The 11,780-nt window shown below is 43.9% G+C and overlaps 1 protein-coding gene across 2 annotated transcripts in view; it reads left to right on the top strand.

Annotated features, from left to right (window-relative positions):
- Window positions 1-11,780, top strand: part of POLR3E (RNA polymerase III subunit E) — a 30,085-nt gene that overhangs the window by 11,595 nt on the left and 6,710 nt on the right. For both annotated transcript variants that reach the window (XR_010825071.1, XM_048067444.2), the window contains exons 10-18: window positions 41-126; window positions 1,012-1,056; window positions 1,135-1,226; window positions 2,040-2,160; window positions 3,763-3,844; window positions 6,243-6,302; window positions 7,287-7,444; window positions 7,738-7,802; window positions 9,262-9,755. Coding sequence is in view for 1 of the 2 variants with exons in the window: in XM_048067444.2 (XP_047923401.1) it covers window positions 41-126; window positions 1,012-1,056; window positions 1,135-1,226; window positions 2,040-2,160; window positions 3,763-3,844; window positions 6,243-6,302; window positions 7,287-7,444; window positions 7,738-7,802; window positions 9,262-9,755 (1,203 nt within the window). In the remaining variant the exon portion in view is untranslated. The remainder of the gene's footprint in view (window positions 1-40; window positions 127-1,011; window positions 1,057-1,134; window positions 1,227-2,039; window positions 2,161-3,762; window positions 3,845-6,242; window positions 6,303-7,286; window positions 7,445-7,737; window positions 7,803-9,261; window positions 9,756-11,780) is intronic.

The following is an 11,780-nucleotide window of genomic DNA, read 5'->3' as shown; positions in this document are numbered from 1 at the left end:
AGAATGTGGCAGTGACTCCTGTTTTTCTCCATATCTCCAGGATAGCCGTTCTGAACATGAGCGCCAGTATTTATTCAGTCAAGCTCATGGTCTCGCGGAGAATACAGAATTAATTAAATCTCCCAGGTAAAGATCTGATGTTTTTCTACAAAAGTTGCAGTAATTTATTTGGATTATGTTCAGGGTAGTAAGCAGGTATATTCTTCAAAAATCTTCAGTATTGATATAGTGCTATCTGTGCTAGAAGTTAAATTGTTTAAAAAATACAGAAGCAAACTAACCTTCAACTTAGGTTGCTTTCTGTGTTTCATTGTACCCTGAGATTAAAACAAGTTGTTTTCACTTGGGATTGTAGCCTTGCGTGTGTTATCATCACCTGGCATTATTGTGACTGCAAGTACTGTAAAGGAAGAGCAAAACAAGAGCTCCTTCTGATTAAAATAAATGAAAACCCTGAAGCCAACAGCTCCCATTATTAGCAACTCTTATAAAACTTACTTTTGCAATTTGTAAGAGACACCTGAAACTACTCGAAACTTGTTCGTTTTTGTTTCTTGCTGACTGCAGGTATGTAGGAATCTTCCCATGGTGCAGTCAGTAATAATACTTCTGTGTAAACTGATACAACCACGGCCCAAGTAACAGGAAAGTTGCAGACTGCTGCTCTGTTTAATAGCGTGTGTGTGTTTTTCTTAACGTTTAACATCTCAGTGGAGCAGAGCTAGATGTTCTGAGAAGTCTTCTGGATTTTATTCTTTCTGCATGGATACTGGCGATTACATGGGTAGAAATGACTTCGGTTGTTGCTGGTCTGACTCTACACAGCTTGACATGACCCCACTTACTGCTGTCAGAGCACCTGTGTTTAATGCATTTACTCTTGCAGTTCCTCTGTTTGGATGAGTAATACAGAAGAGCTAGGATTCTGACTCCCATTTACTCCAGTATAATTGTACTTAAACTTGGGAGGTCAAGACAAACATTTTAAGGATGTGTTTTCTTTTCTTTCAGTGAATATTTAATGATGCTGATGCCTCCAAGTGTAGAGGAAGAGAAGTAAGTGTTCAGAGTGTTCAACATTGGTATTGTCTGAATGCTTTTTCATAAGCTACAACTCTGCTTGTTTATTTGCAGTGACAAACCCGTGGCTCCAAGCAATGTGCTTTCTATGGCCCAGCTGAGAACTTTACCCCTTGCTGATCAGATTAAGATCCTGATGAAGAATGGTTTGTCACTTTTGTAATCCATTTGCACTTTACTTGGTGACTTCTAATTGCCTCAGATAAAATACCTTACCTGATGGTTCCCTGCCAGGCAGAGTGTCTGCCTTTCTGATTCTGTGAAGCATTCAAAAGCTGAGCATTTGCTTGAGAAGACGGACCGTGTTCTTTGGGGAACAGAAGAGCAGTAACGGCAGAACTGATAGCTGTTCTGTATGTTTGCGATCAACTGTCTCAGAATATTTTACAATTTGATGATAGCTTTCAGGATACATTTATTTCTGCAGTTACCTCCTGGAATGTGGAGTCCAAGTGTGATTTGCAAGTGGAAGGTTAATGCAACAAGCTGCAGTTTGGCATTTTCTTTCCTTAGTTGTCAGTAATACATACTTCTTGATTGTCATCTAAGAGTTTTATTCTGTCTCTTCAGTATTACTATCTGATGAGAGCAAATCCTGAGGACATTGGCTTAGGAGCTTCCTGTCTTGTCAGGTGTCTCCATTTCCAAATATTGCCAAAGACATAGTTTTTTTTTTGTGTGTGTGTGTGTGTTTTTGTGTTTTTTTTTTTGATTCACGCATTAATTTGGGACCAATTAAGCTAATGAACTTTGTTGCAACATGAACAGATACTTTCGGAACATTTGCTGACTACAATGCAGGGGGTGTTCTAGAATTTAGTTTTTGGTATTTTTCGTAAGATACAGCTGTGACCTAGAATTTCAGCATAAGCATAAATCATAATATCCTAGAATTATAAATCTGTCTGCATTGTGTGTATTGAGGAAGCCCTTAATCTGATGTGTGATTTGCCTTTCAGTGAAGGTCATGCCATTTGCAAATCTGATGAGTTTGCTAGGCTCTGGGACTGACTCTACGGCAGTTCTCCGCTGTATACAGCAGGTGGCAATGCTGGTCCAGGGAAACTGGGTGGTGAAGAGGTATGGTTTGTCTTTGTTACTGGGATGTGGTTTTCTGCTGTAAGGAGAGAAACAGAACAATGGATTTTATATAGTCATCTTCACTGTGTCCCAAAGTAGCCATGTTCTAAACTTACAGTGCTGTAAAATCGTGATTTATTATGTTGTGCTTTGTTCTGTGGTTGGATATTAAAAATTGAAACGGCTGATGCTAGATAACAGTATTGCAGTCCCTACCCCATAAAATAATGGGTGAGACGTGATGTAATCTGTATTTGGATTTGAGTTATGTCAGGTTTTCGGTGTTGTCTTTACTCCTATTCTTTTGTGATAGGAAAGTCCTGAATCTTTCCAGAGATTAATGTCAAATATAAACACAGAAAATGAAACCAATTTCAACTATAATATTTCTTAGCTAAATTCAGTCAAAGATCTTTATGCAGTCACCTTGCTGTTCATCAGTGGATGCTGATCTTGTCAGCTGAAAGCATTACCTGCCTTCCAGAGGGTAGTTCTACCTGTCGTAAAATGGCATTACCTGCCAGAAGTCCTGTGGGGTGCTGTCTGTACTGCATGACATGGATACTGGATCATCCTCCTGTTTATTAGGTTAATGCATCCCACTGGGAGTTGAAGTCTGAAGAGCAGAATGATTTTTTTTTACCTGGGTGGAGCACTGCATGCAGAGAATTACAGTCTGTGGAATAGCTCTCTGTGCTGAGTGGCACCACTTACCAGCCCCAGCCTGGTAGCAGGGTGTTTCAGCTATTGTGATCCAGGCCTGCATTAGCAGTATGAGGGGTTTCAGTCCTTGCTGTCCCTCCAGCCATTCCAGAAGGAAGCTGGGTGCAAATTCAGAGAAAGTTTTAGCACTCTGATTGTTTTCGTGTTGTAGCTGATTCTTTGCTATTTGTCTGAGGAGTCTGCATGTATCTCTAGTAGATGTAGCCTGTTTGGGATGTTACACGCAGAGCAGCACCCACACACACCCCAGAGCTTTGAGTGGAGAGGCAGCCCATTTCTGTAGCCTGAGTAGGATCAGGATCATGAACCTAGGGTGCCTTGAGGCTTTAGAGACCATGGAAATGAATGCCATCCAGTTGGTCTTGCAAGCAGATAAGGACACAAGGGTGGTGTTAGTCCTGGGGCTGGTTGGTTTGAGCATGAGATCTCATAGCATTGTTCTCTTTAATCCTTGATTACTGGGAAGGAAATTTAAAACAAAGCAAAAAAAAAACTCATTCCCACAGATCAGCGTTTTGGCTAAATGCTTCGTTTATGTCTGCATACCAGGTTAGCCTAAGCATTTCTTAGGCTCATGTTAGTCTTGTTTACACCAATCCAAGGGAGGATAGGCTTTGCAAGAACAAAGCTGAGTTTGTACCTGTGTTGCACGCATCTGCTAGTCACAAGGCTAGGCTTTGCTGGTGTAAGCCCTTTTTGTACTAATGTAATTGCAGTGGGGTAATTACGCCAATATTAATTCCTTTAATGAAAGTGATGCTTTGGATAAAGGTGTAATTTAACTGCAGAACAGGGTGCACACGTTTGTTATGTTAATCTTTACCAATGCCATTTTTTGGACTACCCGGTAACTAATTTATGTTCCTTTTTAATTAACAGTGATGTCCTCTACCCAAAAGATACTTCTAGTCCACATAGTGGAGTCCCTGCAGAAGTGCTTTGTAGAGGGAGAGACTTTGTTGTAAGTACAAAAGAGCTTGTTGTTTCTAAAGGAGAACACAGGTGAGGTTTGCCTGAGAGCTATGGCATTGCAAAACTTGGTTGTTCTACTGCAATAAGATGTTTCTTCCACAGAAATTATTTGTACTTTAATCCTTATGGTGGTGTTACAAGTCTGCCATGGGAGAGTTGGTGTGGATTGACATTGTGGCTGTCTGGTAGGTTCAGATTGCTAGTCATTAACAGTATGTGATATGCGTCACTTTCTAATAAATGTTATAGAGCCACTGTCACACAGGCCCCACGATGCAGGGCTTACAGAGAAGCCAGGACTGGATAATGAAGGGCTTGTTTCCCCTGATATATTTCCGTGGGCTCCGGACCATGAGGTCTCAGGAGGGCAGTGTGGGTACGCCTTATGCTCCCTGAGCAGGCACTGTTGATCTTTAAAAAGGACTTTATTCCCTGGAGTTGCTAATCAGTGAAAGAACTTTGTTCCCAGGCACCTTCTATGAGCAGTGGCTGCACATGGAAGTTGAAATGAATACAGGTCTTGTAAACACGTAACCACAGAAAAGAGGAACAACCTCTGCATTGTGTTAATTCTTTCCGCAGTTAGTGAAAAGAAAGTTCCTAAGTGGTTCCGAAGTTCATAGTCAGTTTATGGCTTCCACCCCATCAAAAAAAAAAGCTGAGTGCACCGCTCTCATTTTTTTCAGGTAGACCTGACTGTTCCCTTTGTTTGCAAAGTTTGTCTATGAGATTTAACTCTGAATAGGGGCACGCTGTGCAGGAGACCTTAAGGATATTACAGTTCTAGTGTAAGATAAAACTGATGGTGATTGAAAGTGACTTTTCATTGTGTCTTGGTGTCTGCCCAGGACACTGTGATATGGAGACCTGGAATCAGGTGTGACCCAGTGACATTGCTCTTTAGGGCACAGCAGATTAGGTGACACGTCATATGTAAAGTTCTAGGGAGCAGCAATTATTATTCTTGGTTAAGTAAGTGGTAGTGTTTGGCAATTAAAATGTAAAGATAAATTGTTTTCATTTAAAATGTCGAATATACCTAGTGTGAGAAATTGATCCGTGTTGATCTTAATGGCGAGTAATTTTCTGAATAGCTCTGCAACAGGCAAAAGATTAAGGTGTTGGAAAATAACATCAATATTTCTGGCTTTCAGACAAAATGAGATGTTATGTTCATAAGGCTCAGGAATAGTATGTAATGCTAGCTGTGGAGAAAACAGGTCTTCCAGCTTAAAAAGTGGACTTTATTTTCCTGTACATATTTGTGTGGAGTAATTAATAAGATTAAAAAATATTTTACCCTTATTTAAAATGTTTTAAAAGGCCAGTAGTGACTTTAGTGTTGAACTGTTCCGGACTACACTTTGAGGGAGAGAAAGTAATTTATGTCTTTCCTGAAAGCTTCTGTTTTCTTGTCTCAGCTTCTCACATAATAATTTCAGAGAACATGAGAACAGTTGAGGGTAAGGTGTCTCATGAGGACTGGCTGCCTCAGAGTTGTGTACAGGGGGAGATGACAGATCTGTTTCCTTTGGACAGCAGCTTCTTGTGCTTCAAAACAGAAGTGCCCTGTGCCCTCAAGTGACTGGTGATTTTGTGTGTTTGTGGGCAGAGAGAAGCTGAATCAGAGAGAAGGATCCATGTGTGACGTGGAAGGGCAGGGAGAAACTGGCAGTAATGAGATTTTGAATTCTTCACAACATTATTAATACACACATACGAAGGAGGTTGTAGTCTATTTAAATGGAGACAGGAAGAAATCAAAGGTCGTTTTCAGGCAGTGGCAGTTCTGCCCGAATCCTCAAGTATCCTGTTAGCCTGCTCTCAGTGTCTTAGACCTTGGGAGCTGCTCAGCAGAGCAGCTGGCTTTTCCATTAACCAGAGACACACGTGTGAGTGAAAGGCCATCTTGGCACGTCTGTAAGTGACTGTGGTGTGCATTGAAGAAGGCAGCAGACACTTTCTAGGAGGTTGTGTGCTGCAGCCTTCTACAGGCAGCACGCCCACAGTAGTGGACAAAGGGTTTCTTTAGGTCGGTGAGTAGGTGTGCTAAAGCTGAGCCTGAGGTGTGGATTCTGGAGACCCAGCATCACTGCAGTAGATTTTTTTTTTTTTTTAAAGTGAAATGAAGTTTGAGTTCAAGAGAATTTCACAGCTTTATGTAGTCAAAGATTCACCAAGGCAAACCGTAGACTCTGTAAGCTTTTAATATTGTTTGTATGGCCATTTGAGGAAGGAATAGGTCATAAAGTGTTTTCCCACTACCTGTATTGAGCATTGCCTGCTTCCGTTTTTCTGGTAACATTATTCAACAGTGTTGTTACTATGACTTCAGTAAGGAAACTCCTAAATATAGCTACTAGGGTTTCTCCTTTGTTTCCTCCTAGATGTGGAAGTTCACCCAGGGCCGCTGGGTTGTGCGAAAGGAAGTGGCAGCAGTTACAAAAGTGAGTGACTTTTTCTTTCTAAATCAGATTGGTGGTAAGTGTTGGGCATTCTCTGCAAGTGCTGCTGCAGGACTTTTCTTTTGGATTCACCGTGCCTGCATTACTGCTGACTTGCAGTGTTGCTACTCAAGGCATGGCTTCACTTTGGAACAGGTATAGATACTCTTTATAGAAACATTTCAAGCAGCTCCCACAGTTACCACAGTTCCACAGGACGCGACTGTCCTTGCAGCTGAGCCACTGGAATGCATCCTGTCCCCTCATCTGTTTCAGTGGAAAGCTGGGCATTGAATTAAGTTGGCTGACCAACCACCAAAGTGGTGAGATCTCATGCAGCCCACACTCGCTACCCTGCCTTGAGTGTGTTATGAAAAGCAATACTTCTGGCAGCATTTGCCAAGTTGTCACTGTTGAATAAAAGTTTTAGAACAACTCGGGCACCTGAATATTCTGCTAAAACTGGTACATGAATGAGAAACATAATGTAAAGAGGGGGGAGAAAAAATCATTTCCTTAAAATGCAATCAAATGATAAAACATGAGGCAGTTTATGCACAGACAGGCTACTTTTGGAATGTAAGATCCAATGCTGCTTAAAAGCTATGCAGGTACAGATGCAGCATGTCTGACCTGGAGCTCTGAAATAAGATTAAAATTGTGGAATATGCTTCTCTTCACAATGATGAGTCTTTTCATCTCAGTTGGGAAACTCCCTTTTCTTTACAAAACATGCCATGAGATATTTGACTCTCAGATGATTAATCACCACTGCTCTCTGAAGTGCAGTGCCTTTCACGTTGTGTGAAAGTGCTGGTGCTGCAGAGGATAAGCATCTCCCACTTACCTGGGCGTGTGTTTGTGAAGGTTCCCCACGTACACCGAGGCAGTCCAACTCCACATGTCTCATGGAGCAATGCTCAGCGTCGCATGGCTGCAGATGTCCTATGTAAATTGACTTCCATATTTTTTTTCTTTCTCTTTTAGCTTTGCCCAGAAGATGTGAAAGACTTCCTAGAGCACATGTCTGTGGCAAGAATAAACAAAGGTTGGGAGTTCATGCTCCCTTATGATGAAGACTTTGTTAAGAAGCATCCAGATATAGTTCAGAGGCAACATATGCTGTGGATGGGCATTCAGGCCAAGTAAATTACTTGCTTTATTTTGGGGAATAAGCTAAAAATAGAGAACTCTCTAGTACAAAGTTTCTGTAGGCATTGATAGATAATGAGATCTGTATCGCCTCTGAGATATACCCCTCACAGTCACCAGGGGTGGGGAGGGAAAGGCATCCCCACGTCATTCAAGTCATTCCTGTTGGCTCCCTGAAGATCAGCTTTTCAGAAATGAAGTGCTCTGGCTAATGGCAAAAGCTGACGTGGCTGCATGCAAGCATAACAACAGAAACTCTACTGGTGTATTTTTCTTTGTTTTTCAGATTAGAAAAGGTCTATAGTCTCTTAAAGGAACACTTGGCACCAAAGAAACAAGAGACACAATCAGGTAAATGGATTTGTGTTTGGATCGTCTTGGAGCAAGGGCATCTCTCTGTATTTCTGGGTGGTGGTTTGGAGCATCTCTCTCTGGTTTTGAATGTGGTGGGGACCAGTGGTGTTTTGTTTGTTTTTCTTTCTTGTGATTTCCCCTGTATTAGTTAAGACATCTTGGTCTTCACTGACATCTTCACTAACTAGTGTTGGGGTGACACCAACACACTGTAGTAGAGCAGGGATGATTCCTTGGCACTGGGGGCTCTGTATCTGATAGTGTAAAATCAGCTGAAGTCAGCTGGTTCTGTTAACCACTTCCTCACTTAAGGCAGCTTGTATGCTCTAGAGGTGTAAGCAGCTCCTGAAGAGAGGACAGGGTCAGTATAATTCTGACCTCTCGGTGTTATTTATTTATTTGTTTGTTTACTTCCCCTGATTTGCACTGGGCTGTCTGTGGTGTGGTTGAGTGCTGAGTGGTTAATGAAGAATGTGTTTGTCAGGGGGCTGTAAGGAGGTGTTAAGCTTTCTTTTTTTGACATTCCCCTGTATACCCTCCCATGGATGCCAGTAAGAATATTAAGGTAGCTGTGCCATAATCCTAAAAGGTTGTGAAAACTTGAGATTGCAAAGAGTTTTAACTAGGCATTTGGCTCACTGCCAGACACTGGAGCCAGTGAAGAGTGTAAGCAGAACTGACAAACGTGCACATGAATCCATCTCAATACCCTGTATCTGATCTGCTTGGAAGGATTAGGTGTTGGGTTATTCGGAGAGGATTAGTGGGCCTAACAGAAGATAACAGCATGTGTGCTGTGTGGGCTTTTGCCTTAAATGCAGCACTCCTTCCTGTGGGATTGGGACTGGATTCCTCTTTTCCCAACACGGCCTTTCAGTTTTGGATTGCTGGGCGTGGAGAGGACACCAGAAGAGGTGCCAGGATTGCATGGGAAAGGACACCCTTCTGTCCCTTTCCCCTCATCACTGTGTATTGATACTTAGCAGAGGGTCTCAGACTTTCATACTGTGCACCTCATGCTAAAAGAGTGTTCAGATTCACTGTTAACCCCTTCAGTATCCTTGCTGTACCTATAGGACATCCTTGTGCTGGCTCTGGCAGTTGCTGCAGTGAGCCCAACCAGCCTCTGCATACTTGTTTTTTTTCTTTTTTTTCAAGTTGTCAGGTAAAGAAGCACCTGGGTCACAAGTAGAGATACGTAAGTAGTCTGTATCTTGGTTTCCTGATTTGTGCAAAAGGCCCTAGTGGCTGAACAAATACACTTTCTCCTTGCTGCAGGTTCCTTCCACAAGTGGCTGGCTTACAGTTATCAACATGCTTTTTTTTTTTTTAAGGTTAAAAATAATAAAAAGTAAATTCTAACGCAAAAAGAAAACCTAATGCAATTCAAGAAACATGCTGCAAGGCTGGAGTCCTGGTTGTGGTGAATTTTATGGTGCCTTTTGTTCCTTACTAGGTCATCCATTGCTGGTTTCTGGGGAGCAAAGAGTCAACATGGCTAAAGCGAGAGTCAAGCAGAACTACGGGCAGCTGGAGAAGGAGTTCCAGAGGCAAAAGGCAGAGCTGAAATCAAATGATGCTTCAGCCAAGATGGATGTCTCCAATATCCGCATCAAAGAGGAGCCTGTGAGCGATGAGGAGCCCATGGACACCTCAGCTTACGAGGGCATGAACAACGGCGTTGTCAACGGCCTCCACGCAGAGGACTCCATGGACTCCTTAAACGGCCGCTTGCCTGGAGGCTGCAGTGACCGGGTGGCCCAAGAACTGAAGGCGTTTGTGTCCTCAACGTTTAAGAAACAATTTGTACTCACCCTGAGTGAGCTCAAACGGTTGTTTAACCTTCACTTAGCCAGTCTGCCTCCAGGACACACGTTGTTCAGTGGCATTTCGGACAAAATGTTACAGGACATGGTGCTGGACACTGGCTGCAAACAAATTTTTGTGCCTGTAAGTTTGTTGTTTTTTTTTTCCTCTGGTGTTTGGGGAGGGGGGATGGGGGACAGTTAAATGTCTGAGCTGTGAAATGTTTCTGTCTTGGGCTGGACTGGAAGAACAGATGTGCTCTGAGTAAGCATCCAGTACTGGATCTGTTGAAACTGCCGGAGGTTTATCTGATGTCCTGCTTCTGGCAGGCTCTGCTCTCTGCTTTCTCTGCTCTGAGATGATGCTCGCAGTGCAGTTGTCTCTGGGGCTCTTCCCACCTCCAAGGTGTGGGCCTGCAGCGACTCAGCGTCTCATTGCTCCCGTTTCAGTAACACGACCTAGGGCAGTCCAGGAGCTCTTCCCACCTGCTTTCTCCGAGTTGCACAAGCTCCTGACAGGGATGCTGCTGGGGAGGAGAGGTGATGGTTGTTGCCTGGCCCAGCAGGGCACACCCAGCAGAGCCCTCTGGGAAGCGACAAACCCTATCTCCAGCAGGTTTCTTTGGCCAGTCCTTTTCCTCCAGGATTGTTCAGAGATGTCTTTGTTTGTTTGTCTGTATAGAAATGACATGTGTGATTGCGTGAGTCACAGCAACCGTTGTGACAGCAGATTGCTTAGGAAGGAAGAAGAAATTTGGCATCGTGGGAAATAGCCTGAAAGGAAAATAATTTTACAAGACATCTGGCAGTGCTGATTGTTTTGCAACCAGAAAGAGCTCGGGAGTCAGCTGCCTTTGGTGAGAGAGAAGAGACGTGTGAACTGCTTGAAAGAGCAGGCGAGGCAGAAAGAGCAGGGAGCAGGCAGCCTGATGAGAGAGCCTGGAGCATGGGAGTTGGGAGCCACCTAAGGAATAAGGATGCAGAAATAACGTGTTCAGTCATGTGCAGAGTGCGTATTGTGGCACCTGGGAACCTCGTAACAGACGTGAGGTGCCACAAGGGAGGCCACCGAGTTGAGTACTTTCTGCTTTCTCTCCTGACGGCTTCCAAGTCCGGGGGTAATGCTGGGCTGGCGCTGCCTCCTGGTGCTCGATAGGCTCTCCTTTGTACACAGCATAGGATGTGCCTTTGCTGTGCTGACGGTAATTGCTGAGGTCATTGCTGCTGTCTTAATTGGAACTGGGACTGGTTTGCTTTGGAAACATTGGGAATTTGGAAATGAGTTCATCCAGTCTTCGCTTAAAGGCTGTGAGGAGTGAAAGTGGGATAGGTTCTGTTTTTCAAAAGACAACCAAAATAAAATCCTCATGAACACAGGTGGTTGGGAACAGCTTTCTGTCTGGGAAATCCTGTCACAGGAGCCCCGCAGAGGTGTAGGGATGGCACTGGAAGGTCTCTTGCTGGAGGTCTGCTGTAAGTTTTACTTCTGCTTACCCAAAACTTGAGATCTTCTACAGGAGCCTGCATAAGCCTGTACTGTTATCAGCCATGTAAATTGTTAGCCCCCAGGCCTCCACCTCATGCTCCAGGGAGGTGGCAGAGGTGCCTGGGCTGGTTTTATTCTTTGCATGGGTCTTGATCGTTCCCCTGGACAGTTTTGTTTGAACCCACAGAGGCTGCCTGAGCTCACTGGAAGCCCGGAGGGTTGTTTAGCCTGGGATTTTGTAGTTGTTCATTAGTTTTCTGTAATTGAAACGGCTTTGGTGATAAAAATCAATGATCTGAGGTAATTAAAGTGATGTTCTGTGGGGGGTGAAGACACTTTTGACTTGCACATTGCCCTATTATGGAAAACGTGCTGCTGGAAACAACAATGGAAACCTTAGCAGTGGAATGCAGGCTTTATTTACAAAGCTGACCTGCTGCACCTGGGGCACAAGATAAATAGTATTTGTGGGGAACCAGGAGAGGTGCCAGTCCACCTGTAAGTGAGGCCGGGAGGATGCCTGCAGGGCGCCGTGCTTGCCTGCTTTGTAGCATCCTCGGCCAGGAGGGAAGAGCAGGTCTGGAAAGCGAATCCCGGGCAGGCAGATGCTCCCCGAGCGCTGAGGAGGAGCGAGTGCGCAGCGGTGGTTGGCTCCTGCTGGCTCCCTTCCTTGCTCCGTGGCAT

This window comes from Anser cygnoides, chromosome 15 (genome assembly GCF_040182565.1).
Source record: "Anser cygnoides isolate HZ-2024a breed goose chromosome 15, Taihu_goose_T2T_genome, whole genome shotgun sequence".
NCBI classification, from domain to species: domain Eukaryota; kingdom Metazoa; phylum Chordata; class Aves; order Anseriformes; family Anatidae; genus Anser; species Anser cygnoides.
The sequence above is the reverse complement of the archived record's forward strand: the minus strand, read 5'-3'. Positions and strand labels throughout refer to the sequence as shown.